General features: G+C 56.9%; 1 protein-coding gene across 4 annotated transcripts in view; it reads right to left on the bottom strand.

The window, feature by feature from the left end:
- Positions 1 to 4,857: 4,857 nt before the first annotated feature.
- The window catches only part of SFXN5 (sideroflexin 5), a gene marked incomplete at both ends in the record, with an annotated part of 112,980 nt that continues 93,278 nt past the window's right edge, over positions 4,858 to 24,559 (bottom strand). For 2 of the 4 annotated variants that reach the window (XM_079721449.1, XM_079721450.1), the window contains 2 exons: positions 4,858 to 4,935; positions 20,752 to 20,869. In XM_079721449.1, coding sequence (XP_079577575.1) covers positions 4,858 to 4,935; positions 20,752 to 20,869 — 196 coding nt within the window. The remainder of the gene's footprint in view (positions 4,936 to 20,751; positions 20,870 to 24,559) is intronic. The other 2 variants (XM_079721451.1, XM_079721452.1) reach the window with 1 other exon arrangement.

Raw genomic sequence — 24,559 nt, 5'->3', positions numbered from 1 at the left:
CTGGGGACTGATGGCAGCCCCCTTCCTTCATTTACCCGCTGGATTTGCATGGGGTCTTCAAGGGGGACATCTGGCGTCTCTGTCTGTCTGCCCATTTGTCCACCTTCTCTTTCCCCACTTTGTTCTCTCCTTCCTTCTCTCTACCCTTCTGAAAAGCCCAGGGGACTAGGGTGAGGTAGGTCTCCAGATTCTTGCTCTGGCTGAGGAGGTGTCCTTGTCAGAAAGGGGCCAGGCTCTGACCTGGACAGGCTGCCGGCACCTACCTCGGAATGGGACACAGAGAACAAACACTTCTGGGCCACTGCCTAAGAGAGACACCTGGTACTGCAGGGAAGCATGTGGGGGTTAGGCCTTTCAGGGAATGGCTGATACTTTCCTGTTTGGGGGGCTAACCAATGACAGCGGAATGGGTGAGATAGCAGGGGCAGTGGCAGTTCTGGAGGACAGGGGAAGCCAGCTGCCCAGGGCCTTGGGAAAGGGTCACTCATCACTGCCCTCATCCGCTAGCATTCTGACTCTCCTTCTAACCATGGCCTGGGTGGGAGGAGGGAGGCCCTAGGGGCCAGCGGATGGGGATGGGGCCAGGGGAAGCCACATTCCTGGAGTGTTAATGATCTCCGGGCTAGGCAGAAGCTGAGCCCCCAAACTAGCTAAAAACAACAAACAGCTCCCAGGAGGGATTTGTGTCTTTTCTGAGAGTCAAGGATTTCCATCCGGAGGGGGGCTGTGGCCAGTGAGGCTCTTAGCAAAGAAATTCCCCAGAGACCAGAAGCCCCCTGACCTAAAAGTATCACTTTGAGAACAGACCCCTCCCCCATCCCTTTCCCTCCTCTCACCCTCCTAGGGAGCCCAGTGCCCAGGCAAAGGGAGGCAGCAGCCCCCCGACACCTGGGAGGTGTGGGAGAAGTGTCTGGGTGCATTCCTTACCTGGTCTCTCCCATCCTTACACCAGTCCAGCGAGTGATGCTTTTCTTCATGTTTTATAGCTAAGGACACCAAGGCTCTGCTGGAGATGTTCCATAAACATCTGACTGAATGAATGGGTGAATAAAGGAGGTGACTGGCTAGAAGTCACAGTCGGGCTGGGGCCAAACTGGGGCTGGAACCCGGGTCTGCCCTACCCCAGCTATGAACCCCACCTCCACTACATGATCCTCCTGGCAGAGGAGGCCATCAGCTTCTCCCTGCAGGCTTGGAAGATGCTTGGAGGTCCCAGAGAAGAGGCCAGGCCTCACTCCCTCAGGAACTCTGGGAGCTGCCTGGAATTGGAGGAGGCAAAGTTGTCAGGAGGTGGCTGAGGCCTGGCCCTGAGGGACTGTGGGGGAGTTAGGAAAGGGCAGAGTTCCCCGGGATGGTGCCATGCACCACTGCCAATATCAGGTACCTTTCCACAGGGCTCAAACCTCTTCTCCCTGTGAAGTCCCTCCGGGCCCCCAGGCAGTCCAGAATGCCCCTCCCAGGCCTCCCCCCAGTCCCCTGGATATCAGTAGCCAAGAATCTATCAAAATCCCTCTTCTACTCAGTTCCTTGCAGTGGGGCCCTTAGTGAGCCCTCCACTCAGCCACCACTCTGTAAAGGGTCTTTCTGCAGAGTTTCAGCTCACCCGCTTTGTCCCACTTCCTGCCCTCACATGCCCCTCCGTCCTTTTGTCTCTCTTTCCCTTTGGGCCTCCTAGCAGGCCTGAGCCCTCCTGGAGCCTGGGTCTGCACTGTCCTCAGGGGCCTTCTCACAAAATCCTCAGTAAGCTCTTGGCTTGTTCCCACTGTTTCCCCACCCTTATCTCTCCCACCCACAATTCACAAAGCCAAGCCCTGATGCTTTAAATCCATCATTTATTGCCCACAGTATTACATTAGTATTACATAAATCACAGAGATTGAGAAATTTTCTGAGAAGGTTAAAAAGACACTGCAAAGTCCCCTGGGAGTGGCCAAGGCATGTGTGCTGGTGTCTCACTCACACTGGCCCAGGGTTAGAAAACCACCTTCCTTCCATCCACTGCCCTTGTCCTCTCAGGATGTCACCCTGCTCCCAGGCTAGAGGCCCAGGACAGGAGACCAGCTGGCTCACAGTCAGGAATTGGAAAAGGGGTCTGTTGGTTATCTTGACGTCTTGAGCTTTTAGTTCCTGTGCTCAGATTGCTCTCTGGAATAGGAGAAGGGCATCCCCAAGCCTGAGGGAATGTTTGAAGTGACCAGAGGAGGGTACACCAGGGCTAGAGAGAGAGCCAGTTGCAGGTGTGCCCTGTCTTCTGGCACAGCTGGGCCAGGCCCAGCCCTCAGTGGATCCCGGCTCAGCCTTCCCACCACCCCTAGTTATTGAACCAATCTGCCCACGAGGCCTCCCTTCCTCTGTCCTCAGCAGGGTAGAGGATCCATGTTGGCCAAAAGCTTCCTCTCATGGTATTTTTTGCAGCCAGACCAGGACTTAGCAGCATGGTCGCCTGAACCTCTGTCACAATTACCCTGAGCTACAAGGATCCTTTGCGACCCACCCCTCCCACTCCCCAGGAGAAACCCACTTAGCTCACGTGAAATTGCATTGGGAGCATGACCGGAGAGCATCCAGGAGACAAAGTAAGTAGGTTATGAGATGCCGAGGCCACAGGGCTCCCAAGGCTCGGGCAGGGGTGGGGCTGGGCAGAGGCAACCAGCACAGAGGCAGAGTTGGAAAGACCCCATCTCTGCCAGGCCCCTGGACGGGGTGGGAGTAGAGCTGGGGTGGGCAGTTTTGGTCCCAAGGTATAAAGTGCAAAAGAACAAGGCCCTATGAGAGGTGGGGCAAGGTGAGCTTGAAGTGAGCTTTTCAAAAGAGGGCCCACTGGCACATTCGCATTATGGCAGGATTAGCTCAAAACAACCCGCCCCTCCAGCACTGTGGTACCCCCTCTGCTCTTGTGTCCTCCATGCCTGTCTCTGCCGTCTCCTTTTCCTGATGGGCAGTGGGTGGGCTGCTCCTTAGGAGAGTGGGGAGCCCTCAGGGCAGCATCCTGCAGAGCTAGCTGGGGGGCACCAGGGCCTGCCTGGGTGGTGAGGGCAGCAGGGGCTTCTGAGGAGTGCGTGGTAGCAATGCACCTCACAACTACCCTGCCCTAAAGGTGGCAAAAGCCACCCACGGCCACGCCCTTGCCGTCCTGCAATAGCCTTTTCCTGCAAGTGCATGTGTCCATCTCCAGCCAGGTCTCTCCCCAGATGAAGTCTGAAGCAGAGGCCCTTTGGCTGCATATCAAGGGCTCCATTCAAGTTGGGGTCAGGTGAGGGATGCACGGAGGCCCAGCCTTCCTCTTTGTTTGGGCCTTTCAAATGGGGGTCAGGGGGCTTATCTTGTTCACCCCCACCTCAGGCCCTGCTTCCTCTGCAAAGCTCCTGTAGCACTCTCCCCTTTCCTGGCCTGCAAATGAGAGCCAGCAGCAAGGGGCCTTGGAGGCCCATGCAGGGTGAGACACAGCGGCATGAGCATGCGGGCCCACACTCAGGCCCAGGCATGCACGCTGCCTCTTCCCTCAGACCTGTAAAGTGTTTGGCAAAGGTCAAGTGCTCCAGGAATGTGTGTTCACATACAGAAGGGCAAGGTCCAGGTTCTGAAGCCAACAGCTGGCCATTTCCAAGAGAGCCTGACCCATTCCCAGTCCAGTGTCCATGCTGGGGATATGCCTGGGATGCCCAGCATCTGAGCAGGACAGGCAAAGACAAAGTCTAGCTGGAAGAGCAGGTGGGAACCCCTCAATCCAGTCCTCTGGTTCCGGACAGGGAGTGAAGACTCAGCGAAGGTAGTGGACACGTCCAAGGTCACGCAGCCCGTTAGTGCCAGAGCAGGGGCCTGCTGTTCCTGGGTTGATGCTCTCAGGTAGATGCCTAGAGATCTGGGCTTTGCACCCTCAGGCACGAGACCCTCCTGCTCAGGAAATGCTGGGCTGGGACAGGTGGCCCGGTGGCTGGAAAGAACAGCAGTCAGCCTGGCTCCAGCCCTACCCTCAGTCCCAACGCCCAGCTTCCAGCCTGTGCCTGGAAGGAAGATCTTCCCGCAGAGGGCAGAGGGCAGGCCACGGTTCCCGCCAAGCTTCGTTCTTTCTTAGGACTTCCTGCCTGGAGCTGGGGTCATCTCGGGGTCTCAAATGGATCAGGGTTCCGTGGAGGGTGACACCAGCCTCAGTGTGTCACTGGGCTTCACGCAGGGGAACTGGTTCTGCAGGTGTGGCATGAAGGCTGGCCACACTCAGAGCCAGCTGCCCAAGGAATCTTCTAGAGGCCTCCAGTGCCCCTTGACTTCCTGGGCCACCTCCTGAGGAACTCAGTCACAGCTGGTTCATCCTGTCAAGTGTAGACTGCCTCCCCTCCCCTCCCTAGTCCAGCCCAGCGCAGCCCAGCCCAGCCCAGGGAGCTATCGGGCCTGGCCACAGTAATATCTTAAATCTACCAGCCAGGCCACCAAGGCCACCAGGCCTACTCCTCCCACCACCTGTTGCATCCGGGCAGCTGCAACCAAGGCTTGATTCTGATAAAAAAGAAAAAGAAAAAAGAAACCAAAGTATAAAAGGATCCTAATCCTACCCCGTGGGCACTCTACAATTTTTCAGCTTCACACATAATTGTGCTAAGTAGAGTTTTGACAACCCCACGTAAGGCCCAGAAATGCACTTGATTATTTTTCGTAGTAAATGTGTCAGAATTCCTGTCCCTTATGTTAAAGTGTGAATAGATTAGTCTCCCTACCACTGTGGGGGGAGGGGTCCCGCAGGTAGCCCAGGACTGGGGGCTCAGCTGGCCTCTCCCTGCAGGTGCAGCCCACGGGACTCCTTCCCTGCCCCCAACTCCCGGCCTGGACAATGCTCCATTCCCCAGGCCGGCCGGCCACCGCTCACAGCCCCTTGTTGTACACCACTGTCCGGCTGCTTGTGGCCCGGGCAATCTCAGGCTCTAACTGGGTCGTTTCGATCTGAGAAGAGAGTGAGAACAGAGAGAGGCAAGGTGAGGGGGATGGGAGGGAAGGGGTGAGTGGGGAGCTGGGAGTAGCAGCTAGGACCACCTGGTGCCCACACTTCTCCCCTCTGCCCCCGGCACCCCAGCCAGGGCCCACGTGTGCTGCCTAATGATACATCTTCCTTCTTTACTGCTCTTCGGCCCAGGGGCTCACGATACCCCTTCCAGCCCAGGTCATGCCTCTTCCTCTGCCAGCACGTCCATGTGGGGGAACGTCCTACCCTCTGAGCTCTCTGTCTCCCTTATCTCCAAGGACCTTGTCCCCGATGCTGCATAGACCACTCCCAGGACACACCCTGGGCCTGGTCACCCCCAGGGCTGCTCCATCCAGACTCCTTAAATCCAAACCCCGCCCTCTTGGACCCCACAATCCCCTGTCCTTCCAGCACCCCACTCACCCTCCCTATCCATTTTCAGACCACCAAGACCCCAGCCCCAGACTCCCTACGGCTCAGATTTCACATCCTCCCCCTCCAACCTGGACGCGAAGGGCCAACCACTTCAGCCTCTTTGAGCTGCAAGGCCCTCCTGGCCTGACTGGCAGAAGCCCTGCTTTGGAGGAACCCAATTATGCATCTACCTTCTCTCCACTTAAGCCTGACCACCTAGCAGAGACCACTCAACATTCACTGCCCCTGACTTTGGCTGGACCCTCACAGTGGCCAGACAATCCCCAGCCCTGGGCCACATGGCCGGTCAACTCCCTCTCCCATTCTCCGCAGAGGCCACCTTAAACCTCCTCTGCTGTCCTCAGCCATCCCCACCCTCAGCCCCGCACTCATCTTCCTACTTCGGGGTGAAAACAGAAGGCATCAGAAGACACCCCTCAGCTTCTCGTCAAACCCACGACCTACCTGTGTCCACACTCTGCTCTGGACCTGCCCTCCAGCTGCCCCGCTGCGGCTATCCCTCCCCCCGAAGACCCCACTCTGCAGACCACCGCTGGACTGCCCTCCCTCCTTCCCACCTTTTCAGCCCACTGCCTCCTGCTCATCAGCAGAGAACCTCCCGTCCCATAAAACCTCCCCTTAACCCCACGTCATGCTCCAGCTACCACCGGGTCTCTCTCCCCTCCAACAGCCACATTTCTTCAAGGCGTCGTCCACACTGGCCAGCACCATCTCTTCACCTCCCACTGACTCTCCAACCCACAGCAAATCTGGCCTGTGTTCCTACCATGCTCCACAACAATCCTCCTCTCCAAGGTTACTGCCAGCTCCCTTTGTGTGACACCCACTGGACACTTCTCAGGGTCTCAGGGTTCCTCTTCCCTGCACATAGCCCCACAGGTACTTAAACTCAACCCATCCAGAGCAGAACGGAATTACTCATCTCCTCCTCCCCCACCACTGCTAACCACACCGCCACCCAATGGTGCTCTGGCCAGAGACCCTGGGGCCTCCTGACCTCCACTCTCCTTCCCTCCCCTCAGGTGTCACCCACTCCAGTCCCTCCCGCATCACAGCCATCGGGAGCCTTCTCAGCTGCAAGTCTGGTCATGCCTCTCTTTGTTATGAACTGGCTCACTGGCCCCACTGCCCTCAGGGACCCAGTGGGATCCCTGGATCCCTCAAGATCCAGCCCCTGCCTCCCCCTCACCACCCAGTCCCTTGGACTGGAGACACGGCACACCCACTTATCACCGTGCCTCAGATACACTGGGTTATTCCCACCCCGAGTCTTCGCCTGAGCTGGCCTCTGCCACTTCCTCTCCTCCCCAACCCCAATTCCCTCAGCTTTAGACATCTTCCCTCATCCAGGCTGGGTACGGCCACGTCTCCAGCCCCACTCTCCCCTGCACTTTGTAAAGCCGTTGTAGCATGTGGTTCAAGGCTGCCCGATCACTCATCTCCCCCTTCTCCACGTTAGATCACAAGCTCTATGAGGCAGCGAGTGTGTGATCTTGTTCATCCCGCATCCTCAAGGCCCAGCGCCGGGAGACAGTAGGTGTTCATAAGTGTTGAATCAATGAGCAGAAAGAAGAGAGGCAGAGGGTACTGGGAGGCTGGGGTCCCCCTGGAGGCTCCACAGCCGCCCAGATGTTGATCTGCAGCTCCAGGGACCGATCTGGTGGGGACACCTGAGCCCCCAAACCTGAGGGAGCCGGGAGGGAGGCGCTCCCTCTGTGGGGGGGCCCCAGCCTGACACCTGCCCTGGACTGAGTCAAGGGAGCACCGGGCCTTTGAAACTCAGCTCGCTGAGCTTGGTCCCAGGTACCTGCTATACATCAAGACGTGGCAACCCTGGGCAGTAGGCGGGAGGTGCCATAGACTGGACGGGCTTTTAGAGAACTCAGTTATGTCCGAGACCAGACAAGAGGGGATTCAGTGTGGAGTACAGCTGGTGGGCCCGGTGAAGTTCCTGGAGAAGGGGGACCCTCTTCCTATAGTCCCTGGTACCCCAATACCCAGGCCACTTGAGAGGGCTAAAGAGACAAGAGCGAGGCTCAGGGACCAGGCCTCTTCCCCACCCCCTCTCCTCAAACCACCTCCTCCCTCCACACCCCTGCCGGCCTCCAAGTCCCCTCCACCCCACCGGCTCTCCTTGTCCCCATGCTGCCACTGACACAATGCACAGCGCCCACGCTTAAAAATCTAAATGCTTTTGAAAATGTTTAACCTAGTTAGACAAATTAGCAAAAATTTGTGCAAAACAATTTAGGTATTTAAAATATTCAATGTTTTTAAAAAACTGGAAAACTGTTCTTAGCTTTCAGCTGCAAAAACCAACAAAATATAACATCCCAGCAATCTTACCATGAGGTGTAACATAACCCTTCGGGAAAGCTGTTAAACAGCTACTGAGGCATCCTGGGAAATAGCACTTCATTTATTCAAATGCACATATGTCAGGCTTTTGCACCATATGTCATTCCAAGCTATTTACAGTAATAATTAAATCTTAATCAACGTTTAACCTCTGTAAAATGTTTGAAGAATCCTAATCACCCTTCAGACTGCACTAATGAAGGAGAAATATATAAACATAAAAGGAAAATGATGCATAGATATCACGCTGGAAAGAACAGTAATTGCAAAATTGTATTTCTTTTAAATATAATCAGTAAATGATGTAAAGTAAGCCAAGGAGTATTTTAAGTTAAGACATCTTGGATGTCAGAGGTGTGAGCAGCTAATTTTGTTCTGCTACCCATAACAGATGTAGCATATTTTATTTTAGTGCCATTATTAGCAACTTCCCATGCCGGCTTTCACTGAAGCACTGAGGCCCGCATTAAAATCGGAGAGGCTGCTCACCACCACAGTGGAGGACCACGGGCCAGGGCCACGGCCTACTCGGCCCGTTCCCTGGAGAGCACTGGCCCTGGTGGAGACCGAGGCCTCACCCTCCCAGCGGGGCTGTTTCAGACCCGGGCTCCCCACCGTGCTGAGGGCAGCAGGTAGGAGGGAAGCAGGGTGGGGAGACGCAGGCAATGGGAAGGCTGCGGGGGAGGGCAGTGGACGAGGCCCTCGACTCAGGAGCAGGCGTTTAGGGACAGAGCTGGCATCTAAGCCTTTTCCTCTCATTTCAATTCCATCGGCCCTCAAGTCAGCAGATGTTCATAGCTGCCAACTGCATACACCAGGGCTGGGCACACAGAGATGGACCAGAGCAGCCTGTGCCCTTGAGAAGCTTCAAGTCTAGGGAAGGAGTCAGAAAGGCAAGCAGATGGATCCCAGAGAGACAAACCAAGTGCCATGGAAACTGGGAGGGGGTGGGGGTTACCGTGCATTGATGAAAGAACAAGGAAGGAAGGCTTCTCAGAGGAGGGAGGCCAGGAAGAAACAGAAGGTTTTGATAAGAGAGGGCAGGAAAAGCCTGCTGGGGAAGAGAAAAGCATAAGCTGGCCAGCATGGCATGTGTGGTGTGGGCAATGCTGGGCAGGCTGGGAATGTGGCAGGAAATGGAGGTGGGACTGGGGCAGGCAGGTCCCCGTAGGCCATGTGAAGGTGTCAGCATTTTACCTGAGGGCAGTGGGAGTCACGGAGGGACTCTGAGCAGGGGTGGTCCGAGATCCCTGTCTTGCTGGCAGTGGTGAGCATGGAGGATGGACTGGAGAGGTGAGTGAGGGGGCAGCTGAGGGAATCAGAGAGAGGTGGCAGGTCCTGGCCTATGATGCTGCCAGTGGGGGCTGACAGGAGGGTGTGCTGGGGATCCTTTCTAAGACGAAATCCACAGGAGTTGATGACCAATTCCATGTGGGGGTGAGAGGGAGGTGTCGAGGATGACTGTGCGTTGGATGATTCCTAATTCTAGCTCAGGAGCCTGGGTGGCTGGTGACGCCATTCTCAGAGGCAGGGGAATATGGGGGGGTGGGTCAGGGTGGGAGGGTGGTAGGCCTGGGTTCCCCAGGTTGAGAAGCCGGTGAGGCAGACAGGTCTTGGGGGAGGAGATCTGGGCAGGATCCTGGGCAGAAGAGTGAGCCCTGGATACGCGAGCACAGACAGAGCCCTGGAGTGGAGGAGTTGCCCAGAAGAGCAGATGGCAGGGGAGGGCGCCAGGCCTGGGGAACAGGCACATTTGAGGGGCGGGTATAGGGAACAAGCCCATGATGGAGGCCTTGGGGGACCAGCCCAAGGGGCGGTGGCAGTGACGGAGGGCACCACAGACAACAGGCAGCATGGCAACACCAGGCAAACAGAGTTTCCATGTGGCCCCGGTGAGGGCTGAGAGGCTCTGGTCTTTGGTCTTGGCAGAGGGATTTTGGTGAGATTTGGCGACCCCCTAGAGTCCAGATTTCCTAACCCTCACTCAGCCTCTCACTTCCATCCTGGGCCAATTCAACTGGTCATTCGTTAAGACCTCTCTACTTCTCTGACCATAGCTGGGGGTTAAGCCAATGGCTCACCGTCTCGAAGGCTAATGGATGTCGGGTCCACTGAGGGTTCTCAGCACTGGGCTCAGCGGAGGAAGCTGGGGCAGGGGCCCCCATGCCGCCTACCCCATGAAGATCACCCCTCTGAGGTGTGGGGGGCCTGAGTCCCCTCCACAGAAATCACATCCAGGGCTGTGCTGGTAAATGAATGAGATTCAAGTACTGAGTGAGGGCAACTAACCAGCTTCAGGGTCCCAGAGGTAGGGACAGGGTGTGTGTTCCCTTGGGGTCCCCCTGCTATTTGGGGTAAGGGAGGAAGCAGAAGCCGGCTCCATGTGCTGTGTCAGCAGCAGAACAAATGGTGTGGTGGCCACAGTGGCTCAGAGGTGCGTTGTGGACAAAGGGAGGTCCCAAGGCCCAGTGAGAGGAGCGGATGCAGCAAGGAGGGGTCACTATCGTCAGCCCAGAAAAGACTAGAGCCCCAGGGTAGTAGGCCAAGGGCAGGGGCTTGACCACAGGTGAGCTCTGAGGGGCCTCCTCTGGGGAGAAAGTGACAGGAGAAGGAAGGCTGGGCAAGGAGTGGCCAAAGAGAGAAGGGGTGACCCAGTCCAGGCAGCCAGGGGTGGGCCGGCAGGAACTTGTGGGTCTCTCCATTCATCTGGTGAACTCCTCCCCAGATGCCTGATGGCCAGTCAGCAGGGGACCTCGAGGGAAGGCGGGGTCTGGGATGGGGAGCCAGAGCCCTGGCTGAAGTGATCAATCAGCACTGGTTGATGGTACCCCCCAGCCCCAGAACTGGAGGTGCCCAGAAGACGTGGGCCTGTTGGAAACGGCTCGCTTTGCCATGAGATGAGCAGTATTGCCCTGCTAGCACTCCCTGACTCCCAGGCAGAACCTGCACCCTGGCTCCCAGACAGCTTCACCCGGATGCCCTCCCCTCTCAGACCCTAACCCTAACCCTAACCCTAACCCTATCAGAGCCCCAAACCCCAGCCTCCAGACCCAGCTCAGAGCCTGCTGCCCCTTGTAGCAGATAGCCCCAGATTTCCGGTTGCATCTAAGGTCAGAGGCAGCAAACACAAAGCACGAGCCTCTCTGGAGCACCCCCAGGCCCAGCTGGCCCCAGAGCCCCCTAGAGCAGCCTGAAGGGCTTCCTTTGTGGTGCTGGAAGGGTTAACCCTGAGCTATTTGCCTCTGTCTCCTGGCTCATCCTGGGTTGGGGGCCAGAGTCAGGAATGCATTTGGGATCACCTCTGCCTCTGCAGCCTCAGAGCACACACACACCTGCAGCCAGCAGCCAGCAGATAGTTTACATATTTGAACCTGGAGCTAAGGTGCCGAGACATAAACAGGAAACTGGATCCCCGGCCTGTGCCCCACTTTCAGGGGCTTTTACCTACTACAAAGAAGTTCCTCCTACTTGCCTTTCTTCTGGTGGCTTTTCTGCCTCCTTTTCAAAGGCATTGGGCTGGGGGGTGGGGTGTTCAGCGTGACCCTGTGACATGGCTCAAAGCGGCCTCCTGCTCCTGGCCAGGGGTCTGGGCCTCTGAGGGTCCGCAGGTGGTGGCGACATTGACACAGGTCCAAAGCCCAGGCCGGCACCTGGCTGACCCTGTGTGCCTGAGGCCTCTGCCAGGTCCGGAACCAACTTGCCTACTGGGCGGCCACATACCACCCTCTGTCACCAGGGCTAGGCAGGCCTCAGGTCCTGCTCAGATACACACGTCCAGGTCTGAGTGCTATCCTGAGTGTCCTTGGAGGACAGGAGTGTTAGGCCGGAGCTGGGGAGCAGCTGAGGCCTGAGCCTAGATCAGGCTCGGGTGCTGGCTCTGGGCTCCCACTGCCTTCCCAGTGAATGTCACACTCCTTGGCTGGACACTCAAGGTCTTCTGCAACCTTCTCCAGCTTCCTCACCCACTGGCTGCTCTCATGCCCAGTACGTTGTATGTGTAGGCTTGGAGGCCTAATCCTCCAGGAAGCTTCCCCTGATCTTCTCAGACCAAATCCATTGCCGCTGCCTCCGGTGCCCCCGGCCGATTACACCCCCAGCTGCAGGCCAGCTGTGAATACAGGGCCCCCACCCCCCACCCCACCCCAGCGTGAGCCACTCAGGGTAGCTCAAGTCACCCTGTGCCATGTGCATAGTCGGCCCTTGGTAAAAGTGGAATCAAACTGAACTGCACTCCCCAAGTTCAGGGATCCTTATCTTATACTTTTCCACCCCCCTGTGCGATGTGCACCCACAGAATGCTCGGACCACACCTCCCCCCATTTTGGAGATTTGCACTGTTCCTGGGTGCCCTCTGGTGGACCAAACTCAGAATCGTTCCCTGTCCTCCACCTTCTCAAGGTCTCAGTTTCCCCACATGTGAGGTGGAAAGATTTTTCTACTCCCGGGGCTGGGATGTGGATAATACCAAGAAATGGATGAGAAGGCCCTTTGGAGGCTTAGAAAACCTGCTAAAGGAAGGCAGGACCCCGTGGCTATCCCACCGCCAGGCCGGGTCTTGCTCGCCTGTGTCTCCTCACGGCTCACAGGGTCGAACGCTTGCTGTGGGCCAGGCACGTTCTAAATACTTCACACATACTGATGCGTTTAATCCTCTCAGCAGAAGCTTTGCACAACCAAGCCTCCTCCCTCCCTGTCCTCTATTCAGCTAGGTGTTTTAGAAGGTCCTAGAAAGAACTGGGGAGGGATGGGCTGAGAGGTGGCCCTGCTGAGGCTTGTCACCAGGGCATGTGTGCGCATGTTCGTGCACGTGCTCGTGTGTGGGCCTGCGTGCACGCGCAGGTTTGGGGTGGGGGTGTGTGGAACAGGCAATGTGACAGGTGGCGTTGGCGTTCCTGGGCTCCAAGCGGCTTTGCCATTCCCATCCGTCCCTCCTGGGGGGTCCTGTGGGCAAACTCCAAGAAAGCAGCGGGCAGGGAGGCGGCAGATTTCTGATGGCAAAAATAGCCCGCTTCAGAGTTCAATAGGGACTGATTAAAGCAGTAAAGGAGAAAAGCCCCAAACAAGCATCTCCAAGCAAAGTAGGAGAAGGATTTGAGATTGGAGGGGAGGAGGCATGTGCTCTGGGAGATGGTGAATCTCTGTGGACTCAAGAGGGACACACTACCCTCTAGACATTGCTTCTGACCTCATATCAGCCCTGGAAGAGTGGGAGAAGCAGGAAGCAATGAAGTCAAGGTGAGCCCAGGTGAGCCACGCTCTGTATTAGGTGTTGATAAATAGTGCCAGTTCTCAGCCTTAGGGACACCCTACGAGTCAAGGGATGGAGAATGGACTGTTGTCCTGGGGAGGGAGATGGGATGCAAGAAACGCATGCGACCAGAGTCTACATGTGTGGGGGGGAGACAGATCCTAGGGGGGCTCATCAGGGAGGACTTCCTGGAGGAGGGACCTCTTCTAGAACAGCTTGAATGTGGACCTGAGCTCAGTCCCAACTCTTCCCTGTTCTTGGTTGGGAGTTCAAATGCTTTCTCAGAGAAATGGAGGCAAGCTGGGGGAGACATTTGCTTCTGCTAAGTCACAGCTCCCGGCCAAGCTGGTTCATCAAAACTACCATTTTCTTCCGGGCTGGTGATGGGGAGAGAGATGGTGGAGGTTCTGGTACCCACTGGGGGTACCCACATTCTTTCCCCGTACAGGGACGATGTGCCTCTTTGTTTCGTAACTATGGAAGCTGGAAGGGGGAGCTGGAAGAGGTAGGGGGGTGAGCCGGGGCATGGCTGAGCTGGACCTTCAGGCACCTCATCTACAGCATGCGTGTGACCTCTAAGAGCCAACCTCTGGGGCCAGGGTGACTAGTGTGAGGACATAAGGAGGGCCTAGGTTTCTGGTTCTCTGGACCCTCCAGGGCTGGGGTGAGGAGGGGCTGGGCTGAGAGGGAGGGGGTTGGGGGGTCAGCAGGGCTGACAGGGGAGGCTCTGAGCAGCAAGCCCTGGGGGGCTCAGATGCTGCCTTTTCTTCCAGTCAAGGTGTCTGGCAGAAGCTGGAGGGGCAGAGGGAGGGTGGGGAGGGGCTCCTCTGCTGAGGTGTCAGGGAAGGCCAAAGGGCAGGGGCCAGCAAACCAACAGCTGACAATAGACAACTGCAGGGCAACAACCCTCGCTGCCAGTGAACCTGACTCCTTGGCCTCACGTGGACCCCACAAAACTGGTGCCGGGGGAAGAGACACACACACACTCGAGAAGCCCCCAGCCCTACGGTAGCAGCCCGGCCCCATCTTGCCTGTGCCCCCACCTCAGCCTCTATTGCTGCTGGGAGGACAGAGGAGCTGAATCAGGGTCCAGGGGCTAGAAGGCATGTTCCAAGGAGGGTTCTGCCCATTCGCCATTCAGCACCATTCATAAGCCACACCTGGCCCGAGAGGGTGGCACAGCCACGCTCCCAGAGAGGCATCCAAGGGTCAGCAGCTGACTTAAGGTCACACAGCCCGCCATCGGCTCTCCCTGCTCGAGTACCAGGGGCCGGTCTCGTGGTTTCACTTCCAGAATCCTCATGGGCGGAACCAGGAGAAAGCTTATGTACAACACCTTATCTTATGGCAGGGGAAACTGAGGTCTTTAGGGCGAAGACCAAGGTCATACAGAGAGTTGAGGCTGGGGGATGCCACCTGGGGCATGTGTGGCGGCCCCCGGCCTGAGCCCCACCTATAGGGACAGGGCGGAGCCCCCAGGGGCTCCCATACCCACAGCCTCACTCAGCCACAGAAAAGCCCCAACTTTTCCTGTGGGCACATTTCAACCTCACCAAATCAGCTAATTATTGACAGTTGGTGAAGAGGAGATTTCACTTTTTCCTCCTGTTAAACTGCTCCTAATTAGTTCCCTGTCACCATGGCTGGCTCGCCCGCCCGCCGCTCGCCGTCGGTAATCCCGCTGCACAGCGTCTCATTAACCTTTTGCTCCTGTCCTGCCGCCTGCCAACAAGATGAAGACAAAAACAGATTGTCGAACAATGGCACCGGCTTGTATGTGCAGCCCAGTTCCCCAGCCTCCCCCCCTCCCAGAGCTCCCGGGGGGAATCGCGAGGGAAAGAGAGGGGAACGGGGTGGGGGAGAGCCCAGAGGAATCGAGGGAGAGAGGCACAAAGAGAGAGAGAAACAGGCAGGGCCGTGGGCAGGGTACTTGGCCAAGGTACTGCTTCTTGAACCTTAACGAGGTTCATTAAATGGGATTGGAAGCGCTCCCAGGTGGGGAACACCGGCTGTCAGAATTTGGAGGGACATTCACCATCCCCAGGTCCAGCCTCTTGTGGCAGCCAAGCCCATGGGCCCAGAGACTGGACCTTGGACATCTCCCTCGAGGAAGCTGAGACACCAGCATGTGTGTTTGTGTGTGTGTGTGTGTGCACGCGTGCACGCGTGTGTGTGTCTGAGGGAGGACAGAGATGACCCCACGTTGGCCTGGAGCCCAGAGCCCCAAATCTCCAGAGAGGGCAGGGCCAGAAAGGTCACCACAAATCAGGCCCCACATGCCACAGGGAGGCCTCTGCAACCCGCCTGACCCAGCACAGCCCTGGGCAAGCTCCAACACAGCCCTCTCCTTTCCATCATAGCTGCACCATCACCTGACATTCCTTGGTTATTTGGCTTCTGTCTGCACCCCCAGAACAGAGGCTCCCTGAGAGCAGGGGGCTATGACATGGCCCTCCAAGTTACAAGAAAAAGGGGAAATCACCGCAGTATCTGGGTGCAGATGGGCCCGTCCATGCCTGGCTGAGCTGGCCTTGGCCAATGCCCTACAGCCTTAATCTGAAGGTCACAGGGTACACCGGGGCAGACCCCACACTCCTGGCAACAGGACCGGGGCTCAGAAGGGAGGCCAGACCTTGCTCCCCTGTCCTCACACCCAAGCTCCTAAGGAGGCTCCCTACCCAAACTGCTGGCCCATAGACCCCCTACCCCCGCCTCCTGCCTCAGCTCTGGGTTAGAGAACAAAGGCACAAACACCTGCTTCAGAAGGTCCCTGTGAACCGGAACATGGATTCCCCATGAAGGAGGAGGGCTGGGGGAGGGCACTGGAATGTTCCTATCGATAAATTAGCAAGGAGCCATCTGGGGCTCAGACTTGGGCCTTCTCATTTTATAGTGAGATGGGGGTGGGCTGAGGAGGGTTCTGGAATCCTTTTGTGGGTACAGAGCCTAGTCCATCATTATCAACTTTGGGCCTTGGGCAAGGTCCTTAACCTTGATGCGCCTCTGTTTTCTCATTTGTAAACGTGGAATAATACTGGTACGAACCTCACAGGACTGTCATGTTCTGGGTCCGCATTTTACCACCACAGTCAACCAGGCCCTTGTACTTACTGGACCCCAGGAACCCTTGGAGGCCATGCCTTTCTATCCTGGGCTGTGTGATTGCTTCCCCATCACTGCCTTTTCTCCAGGCCCCCAACCCCCCATCTCACAGAACATCAATGAGTGAAATTTTCTTTGCTATTCTCCAATGGCTTCCCATCCCTGAGTTCATTTCTCTGAACAAAGAGAGAAACCTGACTGCCATTTTGCCTCCTTGACTGCCTCGTCCAGCCACACCCCCCGGTTGCCGAGTCTTGTCAACTCCTAGTGCCCTCGGCAGCAGCTCACTTGCAGGGAGCCCCCTCCTCCTCGAAATGCCCTTGTCCTCAGTGTCCACGAAACTGTTCGTCAGGGCTCTCCCCTGCCTGCTCCTGCCCTTTTTTAACAGCTTTTCTTCCTCCTACAGAGACCTCAACCCTTCCAGGACTTCAGTCCCCCCCATGCCTCAAAGGTTCCCTGTTCCCCAGCCAAAATCTCGCCCCAGAGCCTGAGACACACGCACCTAACTAGGCAACATCTGTCTAGGCAACACCCTTTGATGGACTTGAGGGGCATTAGGAAGATTTAATGCAAGGCATGCAGAGTTTCCAGCATGCTACCTGGCCTAGTAGATGTTTGGCAAATGGTAGGTATTATTATTATTTGCAATGTTAATTTTAAAATTAGCACCATTTTAATAGGCAGAAATACTAATTTGAAAAGCGCAGACAAAACTCTCTCCCAGGAGGACTTCCCTGGCGGGCCAGTGGTTAAGACTTCGCCTTCCATTGCAGGGGGTGTGGGTTCGATCCCTGGTCGGGGAGCCAAGATCCTACATGCCTCATGGCCAAAAAAACCAAAACATAAAACAGAAGCAATATTGTAACAAATTCAATAAAGACTTGAAAAAATGGTCCACATCAAAAAAAAAAAAAAATCTTAAAAACACCCCCAAAACTCTCTCCCAGGAATTGAAGAGGGGATTGAAGTTCTTTCTTCAACCTCTGGGGTTAGTGGGTTAGAAACCCCACACCACTCACTGCAGGCCAGCCATTCTAGGAACCAGTTCCTAAATTCCATCTCCAAGTCACCTAATTAATTAATTAGCGTTCCAGTGATCACTCCTGTTGACAACCTTGGTGGCTCTTGGCAAGGTTGGGTCAGCCCAAGCAGGTCCAGACTTATTGTGGCAAATCACATTGGCTTCTGGGATATGAGACATGATCCCCACATGGCAGAAGCAGCGCCTCGTTAGAGAGAATTAATTGGGAGGAAGGATGGGGGAACGAGGTCCTCTCAGCCAAACACCCCATTATGCACAGGCCAGCCTGCATCCTGTTGGGGTTGATGCAGGTGAGGAGGGGGCTCTGAAGATCACGTCCCTACCCTCCTTTCCCAGAAAACAGACTTATTACAAAATGACTATATTCTTTCCAACTAGAGAAGGAGGCTTGGGTTGCAACGAGAAGGATTTTGGTTAGACACCCAGAAGAACTAACTTCCATGCTTATTTGTGGCAGACATGGGGGAAGGGAGGAGCCTGGACGTTGACTCCCTTAGGCCAGGGCTGCTCACTTAGACCACCTCTCTGCAGCCAGGGCTGGAGGCCCGAGTTGGGGGACTGTGGACATTTCTCCATTATTTGCCCCAAAGGAACACCCGCCCTTAGACCCATAGCACTCCTAGACTCTTCCCCACCACAGGGAGGCCCCAGCTCCCTTCTCTCTCCACTGTCTCAGGGTAGGCAAAGAGAAAAGAGTGAGAAGAGAAAATCCTACAGAACAAGCAGATGCAACATCTCCTGGAAGCTCTGGACTGGGGTGTCCTTCCATATTAGCACATGGCTTCTGGCACTTTGGGCCGGGACCTTGGCTGCTCTGGGTCTCCATTTGCCCCACCAGAGCCAGGAGGGTGGTAAACTGGATGACCTTGCAAATCCTTCCAGTGGGACAGGCTCATGCAGTTTCTCTGCCCTGGCTCCCTCTCCTGTGCAGACAGGTAGAGCTATGGGAGCTGGCTACTTGAAGCTTCTGAACACAGTGGTGCCTGCAAGCCCCTGGGGCACTCTGACTCTTGCCCAGAACTTCAGACTCAGCCCAGCTGTTATAAAGAGATGCTGTCAGTGGCTTTGGGGAGTAGTGGGCCCAGGCCTTCCAGATGGGGATGCCAGGGCCGCCGAGAAGTGCCCTCCCTCTCGTCTTCAGAGCTTCCAGGCAACCTGGAGCCCCCAGCTCTATTTGGAGTCCCTAAGCATCAGGATATAGCTGTTCAGCTTTTGGGTTGAGGGGAAGGATGGGGAGGCGTATCCCTGCTCCACGGCAAGGCTGGGCCCTGTGGGTATGAGGATACTGCTGAGCTTCCCATCCTGTGTGCACTGGCCTGGCCCCCAACATAGGAGCCCCATCCCATTATAGTTTCCTCCTGAAACTCTGGGGCTCAGTGGAGGCAAGTGACTCCAGTCCTCACCCTCTTCGGGGCCTGGAGGCTGGGTCACTACCTCCTACTCTAAGACCCTGGGTCTCCAGTCCTCACAGTCCCAGTGTAACACCCCAGGACCCTTATTTTCACCTTCCCCAACTCCCCTGGAGGAACCTGCACGCCTCCCGCCCCGCAGGGTCAGTCCTGAGGTCACAGATTCAGAAGCATCCATCTGCAGCCACAGCCCCCATTTTCCCATGAGTTCTGTAACTCCAAATACCATGGTCATTCTTTGCCCTCCTTGGGTCTCTGCACCAAACCTTGCTTTTCCCACTCGGCTTGCTCATGCTTCTTCACCCCCACCCAGCTAAGATTCTGGGGTCCTTTGCTCCTCCTGAACTCCTACCAGCCTCCCGAATGCCTCACCCAACCAGACGAAACTGGAGCAGGCCCTGTACCTCTGGGTAGACAGGCCCTGGCCATCCCCACAGACCTGTGTCCACCCCCAACTGTCCCCTCCACTGACCCCCGGCACTGCCCACCAGGCTCTCTGACTTCCTTAGTCCGCTATCTCTCCCGTTCTCCCCTCCGAAGGTCTCCAGCCTTCTCCATGGTCCTCTGACCTTTGACCTCCCCCTTCCCACCCACCTCCTTCCTCTCTGCTCAGTCATGAGAACACAGGAGCTATCAGATCAACTTCCTTAACCTCCCCACCCCCGAACTCCACCCCCCAACCAATATTTGCCTCCCCCTGCTAAAGTGGGGAGGGGTCTCCCCCACCCAGGCGAATCCTTTGAACCCCTTGTCTGCGTTCTGACTCCCCCACTCTGTCCTCCTCCTCCAGTGTCCTTCTTCTCTCCTGGTGCCTTCCCCTTGCATTTACACAAGCTCCAGTCTCTCCCATTTTAAAAGAGTGAAAATAAATAAAAGCCTCTCTTGATCCCACATCTCATTCCAGCTCTGGGTCTGCTTCTCTTTGTTCCCCCGGTACCAAGCCTCTAGACCAAGCGGTCAGCCTGCCACCCCATTTCCTTACCCCCCAGCTGGGCTCCACCCCTCGGGATGGGGTTTGCCTTCACAAACTGAGACACCAATGGACGCTCTTCAACCCCGCGGAGCTTGACCTCTCGGGAGGGTCTGACCCTGTGGATGCCCCCAAACTCCAGTCTCACTTGGCTCTGTCCTTACCTCCCTGGCCACTTGTCCTTGGGCAGCTCCCCTCCCCAGGGCTTATTTTCTCCACACGCTCCTGGGCTGATCCCACCCACCACCCTGGCTTCCATCACTGTTTTATGCTGGGGGCTCCTACTTCTGTGCCTCCAGCCCAGGCCTCTCTCCTGGCTTCTAGACCCAAAGCCAGCTTCCACAGGGCACCTCTGTTCACAGGTTCCACAAGTTCCTCAAACCCCACGTGTGCATCCAGCTCCACGTGCTGTCCTCCTGCACGCCGGCCCCTCCTCATCTGCGTCTTGCCGGGTTGTTCAAAACCAGAAAGCCGGGCGCACATCCTGCCGGTTCCCTGTCCTCCCCCCACACGCAGTATGGAGCTGCCTCCTAACTCTCTCTTAAAGGACCCACTTCGCTCCATGCCCGCTGCCAGCAGCCTGGTCCAAGCCACCATCATCTCTCGCTGGACTGCCGCCACCGCCTCCTGAAGGCTCCTTCTCCAGAGCTCCAACGCAGCCTCACCATACAGCCATGGGGACTGTTCAAAATCAGGAATCTGTGGTCCTGCTCTGCACAGCTCTTCTGGTAACGTTTACCCACTGTGCTGGCTTCCAAGTTCCCGGCACCCCCTGACGTCAGGCCGCCGTACCTGGCCCACCTCATCTTCCCCACTCTCTGCCCAAGAGGCAGGCTTTCCTCAGCTGTGTGCCGCCTACCTTCACACCAGGTGACCTCAGCTTATGCGTCCCCTCACCTCTTACACACCTGGCCAACTCTAGCCCATCCTTCAGGCCCCCATGAAATGCCACTTCTCTCTAAGCTCTGTTTGGGCCCCTACTGTCTCCTCCCACAGCCAAACTCCTCCCATCTTAACACTGCTCACCCTTCACTTGCTATTCCGTTTCATTGCTGTGTTCACTGCTTGACCCTTGATCCTGAGAGGTCAGAGCCTGGGCCCGTCTCATTCACTGTCTAACCCCAGTACCTAGCTAGCACAGTGCTAAGGTATCAGCACTGAGTAGGTATCGGTTCATAAATGACCGAACGGCAACCCTCCCTGTCCTGCCCTTGAGCCCCTCTCTCCACTGACCTCTGACATCTGGGGGAAGAGGCTGATGGCCAGCGGCAGGGCCAGGCCAAAGGCTGCCAGGCACACAAGGCTTTGCACGGGGAGGAGCAGCCGGGGGCGCGCCTGCAGGAGAGCTGTCCTGTGGGGGAGAGAGAAGGGGGTGCCCCGTGAGACCCGGAGACAGGGTGAGCTGGCCATTAGCCACCATGCCAGGTCCCACTGGGTCTGAGGGCCAGGCCCAGCCCATAGCTAAGTAGCTGTGGAGGAATTCTGTCTTTAGGACTGTCCCCCGGTGGCAGCCCTCTCCCCAAGCCCTGCCCTGAAGGACGTTGCCACTTAAATTCTCAACCATAAATCATAAATGAGCACCTGTGGGGCACCCACCCCACTGTGCGTCCAGCCCTGCACAAAGAAGGCCACGTGTGGGGTAGACGATAGAGGAGGCTGTCGGCCCCTGCTCCTGTGCAGGGGGTGGGAGGCCCATGCGGGGACACAGCGGAGGAAGATGGGCCTTGAAGGCAGCACATGTTGCAATAGTGAACAAACCACACACGCATTCACACACACGCACGCACAAGCACGCATACGCACGTGCGCACAGCCAGGAGAGAATGACCTCTTCTGGGTATGGGAACAGAACACACCCTGCTGACCACCTGGTCACCTTCGATCCAAGAGCCACAGTGACTTGCCCAAGGCCAAGACCAAGTCTGCGGGAGGCAGGCAAGGCTGCTGTCTGGGTTCCTCTGACTCCCTAAAAGTGCTGTCACTGAGCTGCTCTGGCTCTTGCCTTAAGGACCCTTTGCCCGCTGCATCACCAGTTCACAGTTGGCACCCCTCCCCGCGGTGAGCAACAGAGCTGGGATTCTTGGGCAGGAGAGGGGTATGAAAGCCTCCCTCCAGGGCCCTGGGTCCCCCAGCCCCATGACAAAATGGCCTCTCCAGACAGAGTGGAGGTCACAGCAGCTGGCGAGTCCACCTTCACTGCGTTGTCCATCAGAACGTTTCGTTCTGTATAATCCATCAGGCCCTGGGGAAGACCACCAGGCATTCTACTTGGGGAGGCCTGGGGTGGGATGTGTCAGCAAGATGGATTATCTGCCAAGGGATGTTGGGTGGGTACACATGCTGCCCTCGGTAAGCGTCAGCCTCCACAGGACTGAGACTGGCTCCTGGTGTGAAGAAGCTATAACCAGGGCTCTTGCCCCTCCCCTCCTGGAGCAGGGCTGCTGTGGCCCCAGGCAGGGGAGAGGCTCTTCTGGGGGCAGCGCCTCAGTGTCGGGGCAGGCAAACCCCGCACCACCTTCACCTCCTGGCACATGAATCCCAAGAGCAGCTGGCTCTAAGGCGACAGCAAAACTGGGAGCAGCAGTTCTCAAACTTTAGTATCTAGACAGTGGTTAAAAATGCAGACTCCCCCATGAGATCCTGATTCAGTTGGTACTACACCTGGGAACCCTCCATGAGTCTAAAACAGGTGATCCCCAGACTACACTTCTGGGAAACTCTGGCCCAGGATGTTCCTACTTAGGTACCAATAACAATCCAATTACTCGTAAATTCTATGCAAGTAAAAGACCTGGACACAGTAAGTGCTCAGTGAGGTGTGTTAGTGTTGCTGTTGTTACTGCCCTTGTGGCCAGCAGGAAGGAGGGAGGATCCTGGTGGCTGGGTTGTCCTCCAGCCCTTCCCACTGGCCCAGACCCCAAGATCTGTCCAGTTGTTGAATTAAGCCTGAACTGAGATATTGGGGAGGGGAATTGCCACAGGATTAAGAACAGGGGGACAAAGGTGCCCAAATCAAACTCAAGCCCTTCTGGTATCCCCTCTGCCTTGGTCCAGTGCCCCCATCTTCTCCCTCTCTTCCAGGTGAGCCTTACCCCCCTCTTCCCCACGGACTCAGCCTGAGGCCTCCTGGGCTTCCATGGGAGTCATGGAGGGGCTGGGAGTAAGGCTGAGATGGGTCCTGAGATGTTTTCAACTCAGATTAACTTCTCCGGCAGGACCAGAAGGTGGGTACTCTTGCTCCCCTGGCAGCGACTGGGACCTCAGTCCCTGAGGGTGGCCAGAGCAGGGGGGAGGGGACAGGAGGGTGTATGGTCCCTGGAGCCACAGCCCCAAGGGAGGATCACTCCCTCCCTGGCAGGTGAGGGGCAGGACATGGACCCATTCGGTGGGGACACTGGACAGACCCCTTCTATGTGGGGCTGCGACCTTGGCTCCTCTCTCGGGGTGGCTGGCTGAAGTCCCCACTGTGAAAGGGATCCAGAAAGTCCCAGGCCTGTGTTCCCCACTCAGGAAGGAGGAAGGTTCAGACAGCAGCCAACAGGAGCCTCTCAAGTCCCAGCCCAGGCGGGAGAGTGAACACAGCAGGACAGGGGGAGGGGAGGAGGAGAGGGAAATGGCAGGGAGGAATTGGAAAGGCAGCTGGGGGAGTTAAAATATGCAGATGGAGAGATGTGCGAATGCCTGGGAGAGAGGAAAGACCCGGATCCCCGGGAATGAGGGAGGCTGGGGAGCGGCCTCAGGAGCTACCGTGGAGGGTGTGGCCTGAACCCTGACCAAGCTGAGACCCAGCCTGGGAGGGCAGAAAAGTCCAGGCCCGGGCCAGGGCCGGGGATGCAGAGCTGGGGGAGAGACCCCCCACAGCTGCCTCCGAGTTGGGGGGCGGGGCTGCTCTCTGGGCCCTGAGTCCAAAACCAGCTTCCTCCCCAGGACAGTGGAGCTGGAGCGGAGCCCTGGGCCTGAGGGAAGGTTCGGTGGAGAGTGAGGGGTGGGGCGTGCACCCCTCAGAGAGAGGCCCTGCTCGGCAGAGTGGAGGATTCTCAGCTTCTGACGGGAGACCCTTGTCCTTTCATCTCAGAGACAGGGGCACCTGAACACGCTGCCCACCTCTGCTATCCCAGCAGGAAACCCAGGGTCCTCCCAGAGAGGAGAAACTGAGGCCGGGGCCAAGCCAGCCTCGCTGCCACACAACAGCTTGTCTCCCCATTGCCGTGCATTCCCTCAGCACTTGGAGCAGTTTTACTTTTGCGCTCCATTAATTTGCAAGCAGGCTGCTTTGTAAGTGTTCTTTTGTCTTTTTTCCCTGGCTGTCCTGACTCCCTCACCCAACTGGGGGCTCCCGAGGGTCGAGGGTAGGGCTGCCTCCCCCATCAGCCTCCTCAGCAGAGGCCCTGCCATTAGCACCCTGCATGGAAAGGCCATGGGGTGCTCGGCAGGGGGACCCCAGCCAAGAGCCAGGGGCCCACTGGATGGTGCAAAGTGCCAGGCTCTAGTGGACAAGGTGGTGAGGGGGGCAGTGCCATTCTCCAGGTGGGAAACTGACCAGCCCCCCGGGACACCTGCCAGGAGTCTCAGTTGGTGCCGGACCTGCCCTGGCCCCACCTCACAGTCTGGCAGCTCCGCGCCCCCCACCCCGCCCCATGTATATGAGGTTAATTATGTCTTTGAGGGTGCAAACTGAGTCTTGTTCGTCTTGATATTCCTGGGGGAACCCAGGCTGGACTCTTTCTCCTCCTCAGAGACCCTCCCACAAGCTTCAGGGAAGGACCAACTAAATACAAGGCTTCCAGGAGACCAATGGCTAAACCTCTTCTACCTACCCGAGGGGCTTCCTTTGACCCTGAGCTGAGCCAGATGCAGGGCACCTGCAGTCCAGGCTGATTCCAGGCTGGGACATTCAGAACTAGAAGAATCCCACCCCACCTCCCAAGCCTCCCAAAGCTAAGTTTAAGCCCCCAACCAATGGGACACTAACCGTCACTCCACTTTCTGCAAACCCAGCTCAGACGGCACCCAGAAGGCATCACAGACCACATTTTTCCCC

This window comes from Hyperoodon ampullatus (assembly GCF_949752795.1).
Source record: "Hyperoodon ampullatus genome assembly, chromosome: 15".
Lineage (NCBI taxonomy): Eukaryota > Metazoa > Chordata > Mammalia > Artiodactyla > Ziphiidae > Hyperoodon > Hyperoodon ampullatus.
The sequence above is the reverse complement of the archived record's forward strand: the minus strand, read 5'-3'. Positions and strand labels throughout refer to the sequence as shown.